The 22,353-nt window shown below is 48.9% G+C and overlaps 1 protein-coding gene across 7 annotated transcripts in view; it reads right to left on the reverse strand.

Moving 5' to 3' along the window:
• CORO2A (coronin 2A) overlaps positions 1-22,353 on the reverse strand; it is a 65,393-nt gene that overhangs the window by 20,327 nt on the left and 22,713 nt on the right. For 4 of the 7 annotated variants that reach the window (XM_024995963.2, XM_059889260.1, NM_001038220.1 and 1 more), the window contains 1 exon segment: positions 4,950-5,150. In XM_024995963.2, coding sequence (XP_024851731.2) covers positions 4,950-5,150 — 201 coding nt within the window. 7 annotated transcript variants of the gene reach the window in all.

A 22,353-nucleotide genomic window follows, 5' to 3' on the forward strand; every position in this document is an offset into this window, starting at 1 on the left:
GCTCCCAGGCACCTGTTCACCATGCGTCCCTTTGGCCCCCCAAGCCCATGCCCTCCTCTGGCCTGGTCTACTCCCAGCGGTGCTGCAGGGCTTGACCCCAGAGCTCTGCCTGTTCTTACTGGCATTCTTCCCGACCTCCACACCTCATAGCAAAGTCCACCTCCCATCTGATCAGGTGGGTCTGCCATAGGCCTGGTGCCAGGGTCCAAAGCCCAACCTGGCATGTCCCCCAGGCTCAGGGCGGGCGTGTCCCCAGACCTCCCCACTGAGCCTTTGTTCCCTGAGCGCAGCCCTTGGTTGCCTAGGCTGCCAGCGCCACCCTGCAATGGGTTCACCCTGGGTCACAGGGTGGAAGAAAGGGACTGTGGAGTCACTCCCTTCGGGACACCTGACACCACATGGGGCAGCCTGGCCCTTCTGAGAATAAATCCCATACATGGTGGTAAAGCCAGGAATCTTCCGAACCTGTGCTAAAATAAGGAGTTCGCTAGCTTGTCCCTTCCTTTCTTCCTTTACTGACGTTCTCTGTGCCTGGATGGGACTTAAACCCTGGTAACTGACAAGGAACCGATGTAAACCAGAGCCAAAACTCAGGCGTGCAGGTCGGCTGAATGAGAGTGGGGCCCCAAGACCATGTCCAGGTCTGGGTCCACACCGTTCCTGCTCAGGGTCCTTCAGACAGTCAGCTCCCTGAGCCTCGGCATCCTTATCCATATAATGGGGCAATACGTCCCATAAAACAGGCTAATAAAGGTGCAGTGTAAGCTCTGGTCCTGCTGACCACATGGAAAAGGGCCTGCAGGCCTGTCTGCCCAGGTAAGCACGGCACCATGGGACCAGCAAGGGTCCTTTTCCTCTCTCAGCCTCTCCCTCCTGCTCCGTCACACTGGATGTGGTTACTTAAGAAAATGTCAACCAGATGCAATGTGTGGACCTTCTTGATGCTGATTCAAACAAACCAGGAGCAAAGAGGCATTTATGAGGCAATCAGGGGCTTTTTCACATAATAGGAAATTGCTGTGATCCTGGCATTGTGGTTATGTCAGAAAAACCACATTTGTTATGTCACATCCTGTTATGTCAATAACAGAAAATGTTATTATTTTATAGAATTGCAAACTGAACTCTGTGGGGGTAAAATGACAGTCTGGGCTTTGCTTTAAAATATTTCAGGAAAAAAAAAAGGGATGGATGAAGCAAGCATGACAAAGTCTTCAAAATTCTTGAATCTGGGTGTGAAGAGTTTACGATATTGTTTTTACCTACCTTTGTGTTTGAAAATTCTTTTTGTAATGATAAAAAAATAAAGAACTAGAATAGAGCCTAGCTGCTGAAAAACAGCAGCATTGGCATCACCTGGGAGTAGAGACGCCAGACTTAACAAATAAAAAGAGGATACCTGGTAAAATTTGAATTTCAGATAAACAGCAAAGGACTTTTTAGAAGTTATGTTCCATGTAATACTTTACTTATGCTATAAAACTATTTGTGAAAATAGCTTGGCAGTTTCCTATAAAATGGAACATGTAACTACTTTATGATCCAGAGATTGCACTCCTAGGCATTTATCCCAGAAAAATGGAATTTACTTATGTGCACACAGAAACCTGTACACAAATGTTTATAGCAGTTTCATTCCTAACAGCTCCAAACTGGAAACAGTCCAGATGGCCTTCAACAGCCAAGGGTTCAACAAACTGTGCAACCACACCACAGAATACTGCTGCTGCTAAGTCGCTTCAGTCGTGTCCAACTCTGTGCAACCCCATAGACGGCAGCCCACTAGGCTCCCCCGTTCCTGGGATTCTCCAGGCAAGAACACTGGAGTGGGTTGCCATTTCCTTCTCCAATGCATGAAAGTGAAAAGTGAAAGTGAAGTCGCTCAGTCATGTCCAACTCTTCGCAACTACAGAATACTACTTGGCAATAAAAAAGAATAAGCAATTGATACATACAACAACCTGGATGGATCTCCAGAGAATTCACTGAATGAAAAAAGTTAAGCCCGAAAGGCTACATAGTGTATGGTTCCGTCTGTATGATATTCTTAAAAAGCAAATGTATAGAAACAGAGAACAGATTTGTTCAATCAATGAAAGTTTATAAGTATCAACTGTGTGTGCCCACTGGGTGATATATGGGTAAGCCAAGTACTGGTTCTCCCCAACTCCTCCCACATTGCAAGTACAGTAAGAAGTACTACCAGAAGAACACAAGTGACTCTGATTCAAAGCACTCAGAGCATGGTATCCTAAGAAAGCAATGTGCTATGGAACATATAATAAAAAGGAGAATGCTCTGGACATTTGGAGGAGGGGGGAAAAGTGACTATTCATGAACATGGCATACATTTCCATTTACTTAGGTCATCATTATTAGCCTGTCAATGATGCTCTGTAATTTTCTCCTATTCAGTGTTGCTTATTAATTCCTGGGTATCTACTCTTCTCATTCTACTGGAAATATTTACATTTTTCTAAGCACTCTTGTTATGTAAAAATGCAATTCTGACTTGGATTCTGATTTTTCATCCAGACACCTTCCAAACGCTGATTATTTTTCCTAGTAATTTGACTCTATGTTCTTCTGGTTTTCTATGTAGACAATCACATCAGTAAACAATATGGTTTTATCTCTTCCTTTTCAATCCTTATACCTTTAACTTATTTTTCTAGTCTTACTATGCAGGCCAGCACCTTTTATATTCTTTTTTTTGGGGGGGGTGTTAGTTCCCTGACCATGGGTCATATGACATAATGAACTGAGGATACAACATCACTTATATAATATTCTTGCCAAAAATGTATGACATGAATCTAATCACAAGAAAACAATAGGTCAAATTCAATTTTAGCAACATCCTTCAAAACAGCTGGGCTTTACAGCTTTGAAATGTCAATATTATGAAATGAAGTAGACTAGTCTAATGAGTAAACTGACAACTAAATATAATGCATGATCCTGGGTTAGACTTGACCAGAAATAAAACTTTTTTATACACACATACAGAGAGAACGATATTAAAAAAAAGACAAAAAGTAAATTTGGCAGAATCTTAACAACCAGTGAATCTTGGTGAAGGATAATCATTTATTCAACTATTTTTGCAACTTTTCTGTAGGGTTGAGAGTCTTTCAAAACAAAAGGTTTAAAAAATTCTGTTTCCTAGAAGACAAGAGCCAGGTGGGGTGGGACAGGAGAGGCTGTGGTGCTACTTCCCTAGTGGCTCAGTGGTAAAGAATCCACCTGCCAGAGCAGGAGATACAGGTTCAATCCCTGATCTGGGAAGATCCCACATGCTGCAGAGCAACTAAGCCAAATGCAGCACAACCATTGAGCCTGTGAGCCTTAGAGCCCGTGCTCTGCAACAAGAGAAGCCACTGCAATGAGAAGTCCGAGCACCGTGACTAGAGACAAGCCCATGCACGGCAACTGAGCACAGCAGAAAATACATAAATTAAAAAAAAATTCTGTTTCCTATGTTAGTGAAGATCCCTTTTCCTAGTTTGCAAAGAATTTTTATTTTGATCATGAATGGGTACTGAATTCTGTGTGTGTGCTTGCTCAGTTACTTCAGTCGTGTCTGACTCTTTGCAACCCCAAGGACTGAAGCCCGCCAGGCTCCTCTGTTCGTGGGATTCTCCAGGCAAGAATACTGGAGTGGATTGCCATTTCCTCCTCCTGGGGAACTTCCCAACTCAGGGATCAAACCCACGTCTCCTGTGACTCTTGCATTGGCAGGCAGATTCTTTACCACTGAACTGCCTGGGAAGCCCAATATAAGCATTAGTACTGCAAATTTCCCTTGAAACACCACTTCCCTGCATCCCCATAATTTTACTGATATATTTCATTTTCATTCATGTCCAAGTATTCTTAAATTTCCATTTTGATTTCTTCTTTGATCTAGAAGTTGTTTAGAAAGGTGTTTTTATTTATTATTATTATTTTTTTTTGGCTAGGCTGATCGGCTTGTGGAATCTTAGTTCCCTGGCCAGTGATTGAACCTGTGCCCCCTGAAGTGGAAACATGGAGTCTTAACCAATGGACCACCAGGGAAGTCCCTAGAAAGGTGTTATTAAACTTCTAAATGAATGAGAGTTTAAAATTTCTCTTTTGTTATTTATTTCTAACTCAACTGCATTGGGATCAGAAAACGTGATCTATGAATCCGTTTTATGTGTGGTTTTAACTTCTAAAGTCCTTTAGGGCTCTAAGTCTGTTGTTTGTTTTTTCAGCTGATGCTTACTCATGCTTACTTACATGCTTGGTAGCTCTCAGCTTATGAACTTCCCTAATCTTAATCTGTGGGAGTCCTGTTGACACTGAGATACTTTTCTCTGGAGAAACTTTCTGCTTCCGCCGAAAACCAGCCCTCCAAGTCCCTTCAGAGATGCTGCCTCAAGGCAGAGACTCAGGATCTTGAAAAGATCTGCTGTTAAAATTAATCTATATGAAACTGCCATTTTGGGAATCAAAGTCTGTTAAATATCAGCAATTGCATATGTCCCAACTTTTGCTGTCAACGATTGCCACAAGACAAGCCTGTTCTTCCTGTTCACTTGCTGCTTAGCTCTCCTACTTAGATTCTGCCTCAAGGTCCTGTTCTCTCTTGGAGAGAGGAGCTGGCTTTGGAGACTTCCCCAATGTCTCGTGAGCCCGGCAATGCATTTAATGTTATTCAGGAATGAATTTGCAGTGGAGTCCTAAATGTAAGACTCCTCATAGGAGTCCTAAACAATTGCAAGAAGCTGAAATCCCAGGAGAGGAATACTTTTCCAATGAAGAAACCAAGACTGAAAGGGGTGAAATGACTTATTCATGGTCACACAGCAGGGCTAGGACTTGAACCCTTGTATGGAATCCAAACTGAGGCTCTTTCTACTTTCCCTCTGTCCTGTGCTGCCTCCAGAGAGCTGTTTGGGTCTGGGCCTAGCAGGCGTCCTTACCTGGTGCAAGGGGATGACGAGGAAGGCACCCCCACCAGTACACTCAGTCACGACTGCAATGAAGTGGGGGTTCACAGCGCAGAAATGATTGTCTTGGACGCTGTGGGTGATGGGCACAGAGTCGTAGCAGTTCTCCTTGCTGGCTGGTTTGCCAAAGACGTGGCGGAACTTGGAGCTCCGGTACTGGGGGTGCCATGACATCTGTGAGAGACAAGTGGGACAGAAGAGACATGAGGTTCACCAACTGAGAATAGGACATACGGAGTCTCACCTCCTCTCAAGGTGAGGGTGTGAGCAGAACAGTGGTCAGTTCTATGAGGACAGTGGCGTGCTAGGAAAGGTGCCCAGGTGAAAAGGCTAGAATTGTGGCTATTTGGAAGGGCCTGGTGAGATGGTGTACAAGTACTACTGACCTGTTTGCTTTCATTCCTTCGAGTGCAAACACAAAAAAGCAGAAAAACTGGAGAGAACTCACCCCACTCCTTTCCTTATCCAACACCTTACCAGACAGCCCAGCCTCCCTACTGAGCCCAGCCCAGCTAAGTGCGTTAACACTGCATCCTCTGGAGCCAGCCTGCCCGAGGTTCCAATTCCAGTTCTGCGCTTACCAGTTGGGTGGGCAAATAACAATTTCTGAAGTCTTGGTTTGCTTATTTATAAAATGGGGATAAAGAAAGTATCTGTCTCAGATGCATCATGAGATTAAATGAGATGATACACTAAGATCCCTTGCTCAATAGTAATAATTACTAGCACTATTATCATCCAGGCATCTTGGCCTTCCCTCACTCCTCATCCAGTCTTCTATTTGTTCACTCAATATGGACTGAGCACCACAGTGCGACTAGGCCCTGTGCCGGACACTGGGGGTTTGGAGAGAGCAAGCCTGAGCCCAGCCTTACAGGAGACAAGAGTCCCATGAGTGAGCCATTAGGGGAGTCTGAGCCACGGGGACCCAGTGTATCATAGGTAATAATGGAGGTTTGTACATGGCAGTCAGGGAGGACTTGCTGGCCACGGGGACCCAGTGTATCATAGGTAATAATGGAGGTTTGTACAGGGCAGTCAGGGAGGACTTGCTGCCCTCAGAGGAAGTGACACGTGAGCTGTGATTTGAAGGATGAGTAGGAATTGGCCATGTAAGCTAGACCAGGGTAAGCTGGGGAAAAGGTGTCCTAGGCAGATGGAACAGCCTGGGCAAAGGCCCTGAAACAGAGGCCAAAATGGAATGTCTGGAGAACTATATATGCTATATACGTAAGATTAGCAAGATGCTAAAAAGAAAAATAAACACACACGTATCCATGTAAACTGGATGACGTGAATGAGGAGAACGGAAGCTGGAGGGGTAAGCAGGGCTATATCATGAATGGCCTTAAGAGGACCCAGGGCTCATTAGTGGCCAAATCTACGGTGCCATGTGGCCTCCTCTTGCCCCTGCTGCTGCTCAGTTCAAACCCCTTCCTCTCGGTCTTGCTGACCCACTGGGCCCTCCCACCCTCTCTCCCCACGCAGCCAGAAGGACTGTTCTGTACAGCAAGCCTGGCTGTATTCCTCCAACCTAGGCCCCTACCTCAGAGCTCCCTTTGATGCTCCTCATTCACTGCTGCTTTATAGGATCAAGGCCAAACTCAGCTTGGGTCCCACCTCATATTCCAAGATTCCCTTTTTCTTGCTCATCTTCTAAACGGCACCTTCCAGATAAAGAACACCACCCAGTCTCCCTGGTACCTACTGCATTTTCAGTCCTCTGGGCCTTCACCCTTGTCTTTCCCTCTGCTTGGCTTGCTCTTCCCAGGCCCTGTTTGTCTGTACTCGGCTCTCCTCTACCCCAGCTCCCAGGTGGCCTCCACCAAAGCCAAACCGAGTAGCAGAGATCTCATTCTTCTGTCTCTCCTCCCTGCTCTGAATTGGAGTGTGGTGTCAGGGCTCCTCTACCAGCTTGCAGGTTCCTCAACGGAAGGCCTGGGGCTGCCCCAAGAATGCCTGGCACAGTGCTTTGCCCACCCCATGCTCCCAGGCACTTCTCAGGAAAAGGCATGTTTGACTGAGAGGTAAAGACAGGGCTGGCGCTGACCCAGCCTGGGTGGTCTGCCCTGAGGCTCTTCTGTGTGCTCAGTCCAAAGGCACAAAATTAGGCAGTTGACCTCAGGAGGTCACAGTGATCAGGGGCCTGACACATGAGCCAAGCCCCTTATACAGCACCAGGTAGCCCATCAGCCTCATGGCAGCAGGTCTGTCCTGTGAAGCTCAGACATTTCAACCCTCCTTTTGGGAGCTTTGCCCAAAACCCTGGTGGCATTTGCCAGAGCTACGGGAAGCAGCACAGAATGCAGGGGCTGCTTAATTAATGCCCATTTGATCCCAGAAAGGATGCGAGAAGCCTTACAGAAATAGAGAGAACACAGATAGAAGGAAATAAAAAGAAAAAGCCTTGGTGAGGAAATAGGGACAGAGGGATAATGCAGGAAAAAAGAGATCACTAGGAATGTAGAGGGAGCAAAGCTATGAATGTGGGTTGCCCGATCCTGTACACAGAGGAGGTGGGCCTGGGGGATTTGTGTCTGAGCTTCCTAGCTGTCAATTCGACACGAGCAACAGAATCAAAAAGGGATTTATGTACTCAGTGCCTGTAAGACAAATGCCACCATTTGCTAAGGAGCCACATGGCTCTTCTCTATACCAGGTCCTGAGAGAAATAAGTCCTATAGATTGTCTTAGGAAAGAGGAGCAAAGATAATGGTCTCCCTTCAGTTCAGTTCAGTCCCTTAGTCGTGTCCGACTCTTTGCGACCCCACGGACTGCAGCACGCCAGGCTTCCCTGCCCATCACCAACTCCCGGAGCTTGCTCAAACTCATGTCCATCAAGTTGGTGATGCCATCCAACCATTTCATCCTCTGTCATCCCCTTCTCCTCCCACCTTCAGTTTTTCCCAGCATCAGGGTCTCTTCCAATGAGTCCGTTCTTTGCATCAGGTGGCCAAAGTATTGGAGTTTCAGCTTCAGCATCAGTCCTTCCAATGAATATTCAGGACTGATCTCCTTTAGAATGGACTGGTTGGATCTCCTTGCAGTCCAAGGGACTCTCAAGAGTCTTCTCCAACACCACAGTTCAAAAGCATCAATAGATTCAAGGGATTAGATTTGATACAGTGCCTGAAGAACTATGGACAGAGTTTCGTGACATTGTACAAGAGGCAGGGATCAAGACCATCTCCAAGACAAAGAAATGCAAAAAAGCAAAATGGTTGTCTGAGGAGGCCTTACTAATAGCTGTGAAGAGAAGCGAAAAGCAAAGGAGAAAAGAAAAGATATATCCATTTGAATGCAGAGTTCCAAAGAATAGCAAGGAGAGATAAGAAAGCCTTCCTCAGTGATCAATGCAAAGATAGAGGAAAACAATAGAATGGGAAAGACTAGAGATCTCTTCAAGAAAATCAAAGATACCAAGGGGATATTTCATGCAAAAATGGGCTCAATAAAGGACAGAAATGGTATGGACCTAACAGAAGCAGAAGATATTAAGAAGAGGTGGCAAGAATACACAGAAGAACTATGCAAAAAAGATCTTCATGACCCAGATAATCACGATGGTGTGATCGCTCACCTAGAGCCAGACATCCTGGAATGCGAAGTCAAGTGGGCCTTAGGAAGCATCACTACGAACAAAGCTAGTGGAGGTGATGGAATTCCAGTTGAGCTATTTCCAATCCTGAAAGATGATGCTGTGAAAGTGCTGCACTCAATATGCCAGCAAATTTGGAAAACTCAGCAATGGCCACAGGCCTAGAAAAGGTCAGTTTTCATTCCAATCCCAAAGAAAGGCAATGCTAAAGAATGCTCAAACTACCGCACAATTGCACTCATCTCACATGCTAGTAAAGTAATGCTCAAAATTCTCCAAGCCAGGCTTCAGCAATACGTGAACCGTGAACTTCCTGATGTTCAAGCTGGTTTTAGAAAAGGCAGAGGAACCAGAGATCAAATTGCCAACATCCGCTGGATCATGGAAAAAGCAAGAGAGTTCTAGAAAAACATCTATTTCTGCTTTATTGACTATGCCAAAGCCTTTGACTGTGTGGATCACAATAAACTGTGGAAAATTCTGAAAGAGATGGGAATACCAGACCACCTCACCTGCCTCTTGAGAAATCTGTATGCAGGTTAGGAAGCAACAGTTAGAACTGGACATGGAACAACAGCCTGGTTCCAAATAGGAAAAGGAGTACGTCACGGCTATATATTGTCACCCTGCTTATTTAACTTATGTGCAGAGTACATCATGAGAAACGCTGGACTGGAAGAAGCACAAGCTGGAATCAAGATTGGCGGGAGAAATATCAATAACCTCAGATATGCAGATGACACCACCCTTATGGCAGAAAGTGAAGAGGAACTAAAAAGCCTCTTGATGAAAGTGAAAGTGGAGAGTGAAAAAGTTGGCTTAAAGCTCAACATTCAGAAAACGAAGGTCATGGCATCCCGTCCCATCAATTCATGGGAAATAGATGGAGAAACAGTGGAAACAGTGTCAGACTTTATTTTTTTGGGCTCCAAAATCACTGCAGATGGTGACTGTAGCCATGAAATTAAAAGACGCTTACTCCTTGGAAGGAAAGTTATGACCAACCTAGATAGCATATTCAAAAGCAGAGACATTACTTTGTCAACAAAGGTCCATTTAGTCAAGGCTATGGTTTTTCCTGTGGTCATGTGTGGATGTGAGATTTGGACTGTGAAGAAGGCTGAGCACCGAAGAATTGATGCCTTTGAACTGTGGTGTTGGAGAAGACTCTTGAGAGTCCCTTGGACTGCAAGGAGATCCAACCAGTCCATTCTGAAGGACATCAGCCCTGGGATTTCTTTGGAAGGAATGATGCTAAAGCTGAAACTCCAGTACTTTGGCCACCTCATGTGAAGAGTTGACTCATTGGAAAAGACTCTGAGGCTGGGAGGGATTGTGGGCAGGAGGAGAAGGGGACGACAGAGGATGAGATGGCTGGATGGCATCACTGACTCGATGGATATGAGTCTGAATGAACTCCGGGAGTTGGTGATGGACAGGGAGGCCTGGTGTGCTGGGATTTATGGGGTTGCAAAGAGTCAGACACGACTGAGCGACTGAACTGAACTGAACTGAATGAAGATAACGGTGACCTCCTTCAAAAGGTCCCATGCAGGCACTGCTGCTCGAAGTGCCCCCAACCCTGCAGCAGGCCACACCTCCACCAGGGACTCCTGGACACTCATGGGCAAGTCTGGGTCAGTCTCTTTTGGGGTCACTGCTCTTTTCTCCTGGGTCCTGGTGCGTACAAGGTTTGTTTGTGTCCTCCAAGAGTCTTTTTTCCCAGTCCTGTGTAAGTTCTGGGGGCTCCTTGGTGGGGTTAATTGTGACCTCCTCCTAGAGGGCTTACACCATACGCAGGTCTATTGCACCCAGAGCCCCTGCCCCTGCAGCAGTCCACTGCTGACCCGTACCTCTGTAGGAGACACTAAAACACAGCTGTGTCTCAGTCTCTGTGGGGTCTCTGAGTCCTGGTGCACACAAGGTTTGTTTGAGCCCTTTTAGCGTCTCTGGCGGGTATGGGGTTTGATTCTAAATGCTATTTTGCCCCTCCTACCTTCTTGCTGGGGTTTCTCTTTTGCCCTGGAACCTGCGGTATCACCTTAAAGTTGCTCTAGCACCACGCAGCCACTGCTCCAGTGCCCTGAAGCCACCACTTTGGCAACCTGCAGGTAATTAGTGGCAACTGAGGAGTTGCCTGGGGCCTGGGCTGGGGTTAGCAAGTCAGCAGGCTCAGCTCCTGGCCCACACCCTTGTCTTGAGCAGCAGTACCCACTCCAGCATTCTTGCCTGGAGAATCCCAGGGACGGCGGAGTCTGGTGGGCTGCCGTCTATGAGGTCGCACAGAGTTGGACACGACTGAAGTGACTTAACAGCAATAGCAGCAGCAGGGGAGGGAGGGGCATCTGTTTGTGGCCTTGATGCTCCAGACACTCCATCACTCCCCTTACATCCCAGCCGCCCTACAGTTAGTCCTAGCCTGGGCTTCCCAGGTGGCTCAGTGGTAAAGAATCCATCTGCCAGCGCAGGAGAGGCAAGAAACTCCGGTTCGATCCTTGGATCAGGAAGATCTCCTGGAGAAGGGAATGGCAACCCACTACAGTATTCTGCCTGGGAAATTCCATGGCCAGAGGAGCCTGGTGGGCTATAGTCCTTGGGGCGGCAAAGAGTCGGACGCGACTGAACACATTAGTCCTAGCCAGTGCATCGTGGGCAGACATGATGTGTCACCTGCCTGTGACCCTCCAGAACTCTTGTCCTCGACTGGAGGGATGAGCAGCCCACAGGTTCCAGATGGTGCAGATTCCCTCATCCTGAGTCCCCCAGGCACTCTGTGAACACAGTACCTCTTGCCAACTGACTCATGTTGGACACACAGCGTGACAGAGAATTAAATTTGTGTAGTGAACCACTGAGAAACAGCAGAGGTATTTGTCACCCAGCAGACCCTACCCCTGGTGGCTCTTGGGCTTCCCTGGTGTCTCAGCTGGGAAAGAATCCACCTGCAATGCAGGAGACCTGGGTTTGATCCCTGGGTTGGGAAGATCCTCTGGAGAAGGGAAAAGCTACCCACTCCAGTATTCTGGCCTGGAGAATTCCACGATGTATAGTCCATGGGGCCGAAAAGAGTTGGACACGACTGAGCGACTTTCACTTTCACTATCGCTTACCACTCCTGACTAACACAAAGAGTTGGATATGCCTTAGGACCGAACAACATGCACTGCTCCTGCGTGCATGTATTTATCAGTTCACGAGTGAGTTTCAGGACTCAGCAACTCAGAAAGCAGGAGTTTTACGTTCCCCACAAGCAGGTACTTGCCTGGAAATGAGTACTATAGTGGGCCCTTAGCACTGTGAGGCCTTGCCCACAGGCTGGGCCAGAGCACAGATCTGGGCCAGGTCTACCCCATGTCACTTGTCCCGTCCTGCCTGGTCCCATCCAGCTGGGTCCACATCAAAGCCATGGCAGGCCTTCTCAGGTGGAGCAGGCCAGCTCCCTGGGGCACAAAGCAGAGGGTGGCTCCTTCTGCTGCTGCTATCCCAAAGGTGCTTAGCGGGCCAGATGCCACAGGATTAGGCTCTTTGGGCTGAGAATTCCCTGCCCTGCAAAAAGATTAGTCATCACCTAACATCCTATTGAGGGTTTTTTTTTTTTAAAAAAACAACAAACTTTTTATTTTTTGGCTGGCCACGCAGCATGCAGGATCTTAGTTCCCTGGCCAGGGATTGAACCCACACCCTCCCCCGTATTGGGAGCATGGAGTCCTAACCATTGGACCACCCGGGAGTCTCCACTGGGTTTCTTTCCTACTGCCTGACAGTGGACTAGCTCGATGCCCCTACAACCCTCCTGAGGCCTGTTGTCCTCATTCGGTGCCGAGGGACCGACTTGAGCAAGATCACAGGAGTAGGAGCAGCGGAGCGGGTAAGCAGAAGCCACTACCTGGTCTAGAAGCCCCTCTTCCCAACTCCTGCCCCCCTGGGACTTTTGAGAGAGATGGAGACATAGATAGGGCACAGAGACCCAGAGATTGTCCTGCCTGGCCCCAAGGGCCTGTCCTCCCAGCCCAGCCCTGCATCATTGCAGGGACAAGGGTTAGCTGCAGGGTGGCTGAAACCGAATCCAAACTGGGTGTGGTACAAAGCAGCATAACAGATTATTCATTAATGGTGCTGATCCTGGCTTCAGGGAGAGAATGAAATTACCTGATTTGGTCTTTGAATGTCAGGGGTGGGGAGGGTTATCCACCAGTTCCAGGCTACTATTGTCCCCTTAGTAAGCCTGTGTTCCACATCTAATATTTGGAATTACATTTTATTCTTTCCCTTAAAACCCAACCTTGTCATCAAGCTGCCTCCAGACACACCTCCTGGGAGGGTATGAATCACCGCACTTAACTTCAGCCACAGTTAATAGAAGATTAGAATCAAAAGTTTCTTAGCTTCACAAAGTGAAAAAAGATGATCATAACTGTATTTGAAGGTGACCTACAAAGACCAAGAATTAACACAATACCAAGAATTAACACTAATTATGGATAGGTCCCAGATCTTGACTCGAATCCTGGGTTGACAGTTATGGAACAGGAAGGAAGAGGGCAGGGCACAACCTTTGAAATTATGTCACAGCCCAAGGGCACAACATAAACTGATTAGATAGAACCAAACTTGTCCAAGACAAGTAAACCTGACTAGACCTTGATCCTCAGGATACTCTCACTAACACATCAGAGCTAGCTGACACACCCAGAGGTGCCATGACAGTTCCAAGGTCAATCGTCAAAGACCAAAAAGTGGGCAGTGGCCCAACCCCGGAAATCCACACCCTTTCCCCAAAATAGTTGGAATAATCCTCCCACTCATCAACCTATGAAATTACTCAGCCCATAAAAGCTAACCACACCATATCTCGAGGCTGCACTCACCCTCTGCAACGGCCCACACTCTGTGGAGCGTGTTTCTCTCTGAATAAAAGCCACTTCTCACCTACCAGTTTGTCTCTCACTGAATTCTTTCTGAGATGAGACATCAAGAACCTGAGCTTCATTTGGCTCTGAAACCAGGCCTGTGATCGCAGTTGGAAGACCATGGGTTTTGACTGGGTTCAAGTCCCATATATTGAGTTTTGGCTGGGTTGGAATCCCAGCACATGGGTTCAAGTCCTAGTCTGAGGTAAATGGTTTCAGCTTTCCATCACAGAGTTTATTTTGATCCTGGCTTTGACCCTAAACTTGACAGGAAGTTTCTAATTCACTCTCTAATTCCTTTCTAATTCACCCTCTCAGATCCCCCACCCTCACCCCCAGGACCCGGTGAGATATCTGGTTCAGGAAGCCAAGGCCCAGTTGAGGTCGAGGCCCCCCGCTTGCTGTCAAGACAGATCTCTGCCTAACCATGGCGCCCTCCTTTATTACCAGGCAGAAAGAAGAAACTACAGGTCTCAGCTACTTCTGAAGTCAGGCCCTGGCTTAGCTGTCACTTCTTGGCACTAGGTGTCTTTATTTTTGCCTCCAACAGGCCAGTGACAGGGTCTGAAGTGATGGGGGAGGGGGGTGGGGATGGGGCAGAATCCAGGGAACTGGGACCTCAGGGTCTCACCCCACAGGCTTAGTTTTCTTCCCTCTTTCGAAGCAAGGAGAGTCCTTGTTGCCCCCCACAGAAGCAGCAACACCAATTGTTCCGGTTTGTCCAGGTTGGGGTGTGGGGTCGGTATTCCTGGGATGCAGGACTCTCAGTGCTAACATCAGGAAACTTTTGGACAAACAGGGAAAAGTTGGTCACCTTGCCACCTACTGTAGAGGCCTCCAGAAAACTTTTATCCTATTCACATGCAAAAATTCTACCATAAATCATGAGTAGCCTTGACTCTGACAACTTGCCTATGAGATGGAAGGCTCCAGAACGACTTCTTAGAGAGCCCATCATACTGAATCAAAGAACACAACATCTCTAAGCAGAAAAAGCCAAGGTCTGTAAAGTGAAAGTGAAGTTGCTCAGTCGTGTCCGACTCTTTGCAATCCCATGGACTGTATGCAGTCCACCAGGCTCCTCCATCCATGGGATTTTCCAGGCAAGAATACTGGAGTGGGTTGCCATTACCTTCTCCAGGAAATCTTTTCAACCCAGGGACCGAACCCTGGTCTCCCACATTATAGGCAGATGCTTTACCATCTGAGCCACCAGGGAAGTCCCAAGGTCTGTAAAGAGAGGTGAATATGGGTACATGCTGTATACTCAGTTGTGTTCCCACTCTTTGCCACCCCATAGACTGTAGCTCCTCTGTCCATGGGATTTCCCAGGCAAGAATACTGGAATGGGTTGCCATTTTCTTCTCCAGGGGATCTTTCTGACTCAGGGATGGAACCTGAGTCGCCTACATCGGCAGGCAGGTTCTTTACCACTGAGCATCAGGGAATAATTTAATTCAATCAGCAGGTTTATCCACTACTGACTTAGTGCTTATTCTGTGCCAATCCAAGGGCTGAGTGCTGGGGTAAGGGGGCAGTTCAGTCACTGTTCTCCACCTATGTGTACTTCTCAGGGATGTGGCTGAGAGCAGGAAAGGATGAGATGCCACAATCTTAACAGGATGCTAAAGCACAGAGCAGTGGTTTGCAATTTTGAATGCACATCAGACTCACTTAGATCATCCATTAGGGGACCCAGGCACCAGCTCTGTCCAACATGGGAGTCTCTAACCACACATGGCTTCTAAATTAAAGTTAAAATCAATTAAAATGAATTAAAATATAAAATTGGCTCCTCAGTTGCACCAGCAACATTTCAATTGCTCAGCAGTCACACATGGCTACCAGGTACCCAACTGAACAATATAACTACAGAACACGCCCACTGTGCCTTTGTGACCTGGGACCAGTTACTTAACATGTCTATTTCTCACCAGTAAAATCAAGCATGATAACAAATAACAGCTAACACATTGCTTACTGTATGTGAAGTATGTTCCAGGTACTAACTTGATCCTCACCAGGTAAGTATAGCTATTAGGGAACTATTGACTGAAGCTGCTCTCCCTGGCCAGGCACAATATTGACCGCTTGCAATAGTTATCTCACAACAGGAGGGCCCAATAAGGAACATGTTATCTCCAGACTGAAGAAATCAGGAAGGGCCAAAAGGAGGGCACAGACGCAAGTCCCTAATACATCTTACCAACCTCCCAGAAACCTTTGAACATTTGGTTTCCATCTTGGCTGAGAGATGCACGTGACACTAGGAAGGACCTTGAGTCAGACCAAATATGGGCACAAGGAAGATGACTGCCTGGAGACAACCCAGAAAGTAACCATTACCATAAACCCTGAGACTGCCATCCATGTGGCAGAGCAGTTCTCCTGGGTTCCCTCATCCCACTGCTCTCCCCCTAGGTGCCCCTTTCCAATAAAGTCTTCTGCTTTCTCAGCACATGTGTTTCCTTGGACAATTCATTTTTGAGTGTTAGACAAGAGCCCACTCTTGGGCTCTGGCAGGAGTCCCAGAGCAACATTATTATCACTACATTATTACAGATGAGAAAACTGGTAGGTTAAGTAATGTGCCCCAAATCATGCAGCAAGTAAACGGATGAGCTGGAATCCAGAACCCAGGAGTTTAGTCCTGGGTCGACACTCTCCTATGGGGCTGCCCTGACAATTAGAAGAAATAATCCATAGAGTACATGGACCAATGCCAGTGTACATTGTTCCCAACAAATGTTTGCTGTGAATGTTAGGGGAACCATTGACTGAAACCGCCCACACTGGCTAGGTTCCATAGTAACCACTTGCATGAGTTGTCTTAAACAGGAGGTCCTGGTAAGGAACGTGGAACTAACAAACTACTACCAAGTGGAAGAATTCGGGAAAGGTCAAAAGGAGAGAGGAGACGCCAGTCCTACCAACCTCCCAGAATTATTTTACTGGAATTTATCTTGGCTGGCAGATGTGCAAATTGAGACTATTCACCTGATGCGAAGAACTGACTCGTTGGAAAAGACTCTGATGCTGGGAAAGATCAAAAGCAGGAGGAGAAGGTGATGACAGAGGATGAGATGGTGGGATGGCATCACTGACTCAAGGGACATGAACTTGGGCAAACTCCAGGAGATGGTGAAGGACAGGGAAGCCTGGCATGCTGCAGACCATGGAGTCACAAAGAGTCGGACACGACTGAGCGACTGAACAACAAAATGTGATTTAGTACATGACAGGGACGTGCTGAGGGCCCAGCATTTTGGGGATGTGAGTAAAAATCCCAAACCAGAAAGGGCAAAGAAGCCTGCTAGGTGCAGAACTCTGACCCTCAGTAATCATCACATTGATGAGCCACATGAAAAACTAACAACCCCTGTGGATCCAGAAGAACCTGGAGACGAAAGGCATATATTCGTGCATGTCTCTGGCGGCGCTCTCTAGGGTACAAAAGCCCGCAGCCTCCTAGACTTCCCCTTAGCTCCAAAGGGCAGATTCAAACACTTATTAATCTTGGAGGTGAGGGAATGCAGAAAGAAAGGAGAGGCAGTCAAACAATAGCACAGTGATAAAGCAGAGTTCTGGTTCATCCTTAAGGGATATACGTAACAATATATCTTTGAGCTCTCCTACAGAAACTAAGGCCCCCCACCTGGATGAACCAACTTTTAGGCTGAGCACAAGATTCCCGGAACACCACTCAACTGCCTCACTACCAACCAATCAGAAGAAAGTCACACACCCTGAAGCCCTCACCCTAAATGTTGCCTATAAAAACTCTTCCCCAAACACCACTAGGGAGTTTGGGTCTTTTGAGCAAGGACCACCCATTCTCCTTGCTTGCCCCTGTAAGAAACCTTTCTCTGCTCCAAATTCTGACTTCTCAGTATGTCTGGCCTCACTGTGCATTGGGCACATTGACTTGGGTCTGGTAGCAGAGGCCAGCAGCCTAGTTTGCCCCTGTGCTGAGGGGACTGAGGATCTTGGTGGGAGTGGGAGGGGAGGGTGGCAGGGCAGAGGAAGCCCTTCGGTTCTCTCCATGGGCACAGCCAGGTCTTCCCTGGTGTGGTTCAGCGGTAACGCATCTGCCTGCAGTGCAGGAGACCCAGGTTTGATCCCTAGGGAGGGAAGATCCCCTGGAGAAGGGAATGGCAACCCACCCCAGTATTCTTGCCAGGAGAATTCCATGGACAGAGGAACCTGGCGGGACTACAGTTCATGGGGTTGCAGAGTCAGACACGAGTGAATTACTAACACCTTCACTTTCACACGGGCACAGCCCAGGCCGGAAAGCAGAAAGATGCTGCCTGGGGACGATTCCCTCATCAGCCAGTCCTCAGCTGCCTGGGTTCAACAGCAGCAGAGGCTGTGGAGCCCTGCAGCCAGCATGTAGACACGGTGCTGTCCCCGGGTCCGCTCTGCCTCAGTACCCTCCCGCCTCTGCCTTTGTCACCCCTCCTCCAGCTCTACGGTCCTTCTGGTCCACACAGATGCCTCCCTGCAGGCCCACAGGAAATGCAGATTGAGTCTGAGAGAGCCAAGAAGGCCTTTTTCCTCTTGATGAGATTAGGCCTGAGCGAGTGCCTCCTCTGGACATCTGACACTGCCCAGAGCCAGGTCCCTGGGCCCCAGCGGGGAGTAGGACATCTCCTGAGATGACCCAGCCTCCTGGCCCCACGGCGCCTTTGCTCTTGACCCTTCGCTTAAGCTGTGCAAGGCCTGGTCAGCCTTTTTTCTCATTGACTCTGTTTCTCCTCCACCCCAGCCCAGGCTTCCTACTCTGCCCCGACCCTAACCCTGTCATTTCCCTTGAGAGCTCCCCCTAACCCCGCCTCACAGATCACCTCCGTCCTCAGGATAAAGCCCTCTGCTAGACTTGCGTTTTGAGGCCCCTACTCATTTCCTGATAGCCTTCCCCTCTGCTCCACACACTACCCTTTGAGCCACACTGGTTTATCTGAGCTCCCCTCAAAGTGTTGGCTTTCCCAGACACCCCATCTTTGCTCACAGCCCTTCTCTCCGCCTAGACCCAAGTCAGCCCAGGTAATGCCAAGGTTGGCCCTCAGCTGGGTTCCTAGGATGCCCCTCCTCTCATTCCACCTTCCTGGGCTGGTTCAAATAGGACTGCCCCCAGGGAGCCTCCCAAGCTCCAAGGCCTGGGCAGTCTCTCTAGCCCATGAGGTACCCCATCCTGATACTCAGAAAGGGGAAGAGGAGGCACCTGGTTCAAATCCTGGATCCCCATTTGTCTTTGGGTCTGCCTGCAATGTGAGAGACTCTGGTTTGATCCCTGGTTTGGGAAGATCCCCTGGAGAAGGGAATGGCCACCCTCTCCAGTATTCTTGCCTGGAGAATTCCATGGACAGAGGAGCCTGGTGGGCTACAGTCCATGGGGTCGCAAAGAGTTGGACATGACTGAGTGACTGACACACGTCTCTCTCACGGGGCCTTATCTAGTATTAAAGGAGGTAACAGATGTAAAATGCCTTGCCCGTGTCTGGTACTGTAATTGGACACAAGTTCATGTGCCCGATGCATGGTGAGGCTAAACCAATGCAAAGTACAGAAACACTGGAGTTTAGAAGAGAGAAAGTTTTACTGCAGGGCCAAGCAAGGTGCTCATGCTCAAAAATCCCAAACTCCCCGATGGTTTTGGGGGAGAAGTTTTTAATAGGAAAAATTTGGGGTGAGGGCTGCAAGGTGTGTGACTTTTTTCTGATTGACTGGTGGTGAGGTAACAGGGAGGTGTTCCAGGAATCTTGGGTCCAGCCTGAAGATTCCATCCTCCCCCTGGTGGGGGCCTTAGTTCCCACAGAAGAGCACAAAGGCATTGTTTTAGATATCCCTTGAGGAGGAACTTGGATCCTGCTTTAGCTACACGACAGCTAATTTTTCTTTTTTAAATATTTATTTATTTGGCTGTGCCAGGTCTTAGTTACTACACACAGGATCTTCGATCTCCATTGCAGCTTGCGAGATTTGTAGGTGTGGCATGTGGAAGCTTTAGTTGCAGCCCGCGAGATCTAATTCCCTTACCAGGGGTTGAACCCAGGCCCCCTGCATTGGGAGCTGGGAGTCTAAACCACTGCACTCTAGTCTCTTGATCGTTTCTCCTTTGTTTCTGAATTCCTTATTTCCCTAACTAATAGCTTTTTGCATCTGCCCTTTGGAACTCTGGGAAGATCTAGGAGACCGAAGCCTTTATCCTATGAAGAAGAAATGGGAGAGCCAGAAAGGCTTTTTGTGAGACCCGGGGGGCCTCACAGGGTCCTGCTTGGTTTCAGTACTAAGTAGAAGCTCAGTTGATGGATATTTCATTCCATTTCTCCTGTCCTGTTTCCTGTGTTCCTTCCATCTTTCATCCAAGCCATCCAAGCCCAAATGGTCCTCTCCCTTCAGCTTTGGCCACCCACAGGCCAGACCCCACAGGCAGGTACCCAGGAGGAGACTGCCCTAGCTGCTTTTCTGAGCTTTCACTCACTCCACAGGCCTCTCCTGAACACCCTCTCTCTGGGTACCAGGAGCCGGGGACTGGGCCTCTCACTTCCACAGGAGGTCAGGTTGGAGAGTTCTAATTCTGATGCCAATTTGCTACATGACCTTGGACAAACCTGTCCCCTCTTGGGTTCTGTTTGTCTACTCATAAAATGGTAATGCCTCTGCCCTACCCACCTGTTAGAACCATCAGGTTGCGGGTTCTGCAGCCTGCAGGTGCCAGATCCTGGGGCCGCGAGGGCAGTGGGACTGTGAGCCTGGCAGCCACCCCAGCCCCCAGAGCTGTTCCTACCTTGACCTCCGGAGAAACAGAGCAGGGCTTCTTCCTGTCTATGCCCCCTGACCAGGCCCCGACCAAAACTCCACAAAGATTTATTGCCCCACAATTTCCTTATCTGGGAGTTTCGAGAGACAAGGGTCACAGAGACTTTTTAAAGATGCCTCCTGGAGGTTGAAAATCTGGTAGCTTCACTTCCTGCTCAACCATCCACTCTCTGGCACAGCCTCTGGATCTGTCTTTGGAAAGAGAAGGACACTGAGACCCCGAGAGGGAAAATGCCTCATTCAGAGCCCCAAGGTGACCCTGGGGGAGGACTGAAGCAGCCCTGGGATGGGTACCCAGCCCGGGGGCCTAAACTCTGTTGTCAGTGGATCCACACATCACCCTGCCCAGCTGCAGGGATCTGGGGCCCAGAGTGAGTCCAGGTAGCATCCCTGGGACCCTCTCTGAGCCCTGCCTGCACCAGATGCTGTAGGGCAGAGGCAGGAACAATCCTTACCTGCTGGGAGCCCAGACTGAAGGGAAAGGCCAGCAAGCTCAGTTCAGGGCAGTAGGGAGATTGAAACCCAGTGAGTGGGTGAAGACCGCCAGGAGGCTCTGTTTGATCTCAGCCTTCAAGGCCAAGCAGAGTGAGCCCAGGACAGAGCAGGGCCAGCACTGCAGGGGGAGGGCTCAGTGAAGGCAGAGCAAGGGGCTCACGGTGCGGGGATGGGCAGGCAGAGGCATATTCAGGCACCCAAGGGTCCAGTTCAGCTGGGGCCTGAGCAAACACAGAGGAGCAATGAGGGCTGAGGGCTTCCCAGGTGATGCAGTGGTGGAGAATCCGCCTGCTGACGCAGGAGACGCGGGTTTGATCCCTGGGTTGGGAAGATCCCCTGGAGAAAGAAATGGGAACCCACTCCAGTATTCTTGCCTGGAGAATTCCATGGACAGAGGAGCCTGGTGGGCCACAGTCCATGGGGTGACAAGGAGTCGGACATGACTGAGCAACCAACTGACTGAATGAGGGCCAGAAGCTGGCTGGGTGAGGCTCTGAACACCCGCTGAGCTGGCACTTGAGTCCATGGAGGGGTCAGGTGTCAAAGTCTGTAACCAAGGTGTGGCCTGTTGGGGCTGAGGCGGATTAGGAGGGCAAGAATTTTCTTTCCTCAACTATGGGCTGTGTTCAAGGAAGAAATAAGTGAGTTCATTTCATGCCTGGCTCCTATCTGCTGGAGGGGCTGTGGAGTATGCTGAGATGAGGAGGATTCTGGGCTCAGGAGGAGACGAGCCTCACTGACCAGGGAAGAGCTGGCAGGCAGTTGACCAGGGGTCAAGGCCTGACTGCCCCGCCGCCACCCCCTAGACCTCAGCTCTTTGAAAGAAACACTGAGTCAGGAGACCCTGCCTCCAGGTCCATTCCTGGGCCACTTCTCAGCAGCTAGAGTTTTAAATCAGAAAAATAGCTTCCTTTCATCATTTAACCCATCTCCCTGTGGAAAGAATCCCCAGGTACGACTGAGGGCTGCTTGCTCCTGCCTGAGCCTGGGCAGCCCAATATTTCATTTCCTGGTCAAGCCACATACACATACACACAGGAGGGTGATGGGAAATTCCTACCTGCTTCTCCCCCACTTGCTTATCCACCTGGAGGTAAATGCCCCTGCACAGCCTTAATCAATTCCCCAGGCATTGTCTGCAACAGACACCAGGAGAGGATGGTGAGGCCTTCTCCCCATTTCCAGCCTCCCTGGACTCTGCCCACACCTGTTCAGGCTGGTCCTGCAGGCCAAGGAGGGAAGGAAGGTGGGAGATCCAGTGTAGGACAAAGAGCAGAGGAGAGATGTCAGCACCTCTGGCTGAGGAGGCCCTTCTGCTCCGGGACTGACTCTGCCAGGACCTGTGACAGTATCTCATTTACACTTTGTAAGAACTTCTCCGGAGAAGGAAATGGCAACCCACTCCAGTGTTCTGGCGTGGAGAATCCTAGAGACGGGGGAGCCTGGTGGGCTGCCGTCTATGGGGTCGCACAGAGTCGGACACGACATTTCCCTGGTGGTCCAGTGGCTGAGAGTCCACCTGCAGCACAGAGGACACAGGTTCAATCCCTGT

The sequence above is a fragment of the Bos taurus genome, chromosome 8 (assembly GCF_002263795.3).
Source record: "Bos taurus isolate L1 Dominette 01449 registration number 42190680 breed Hereford chromosome 8, ARS-UCD2.0, whole genome shotgun sequence".
NCBI lineage: Eukaryota > Metazoa > Chordata > Mammalia > Artiodactyla > Bovidae > Bos > Bos taurus.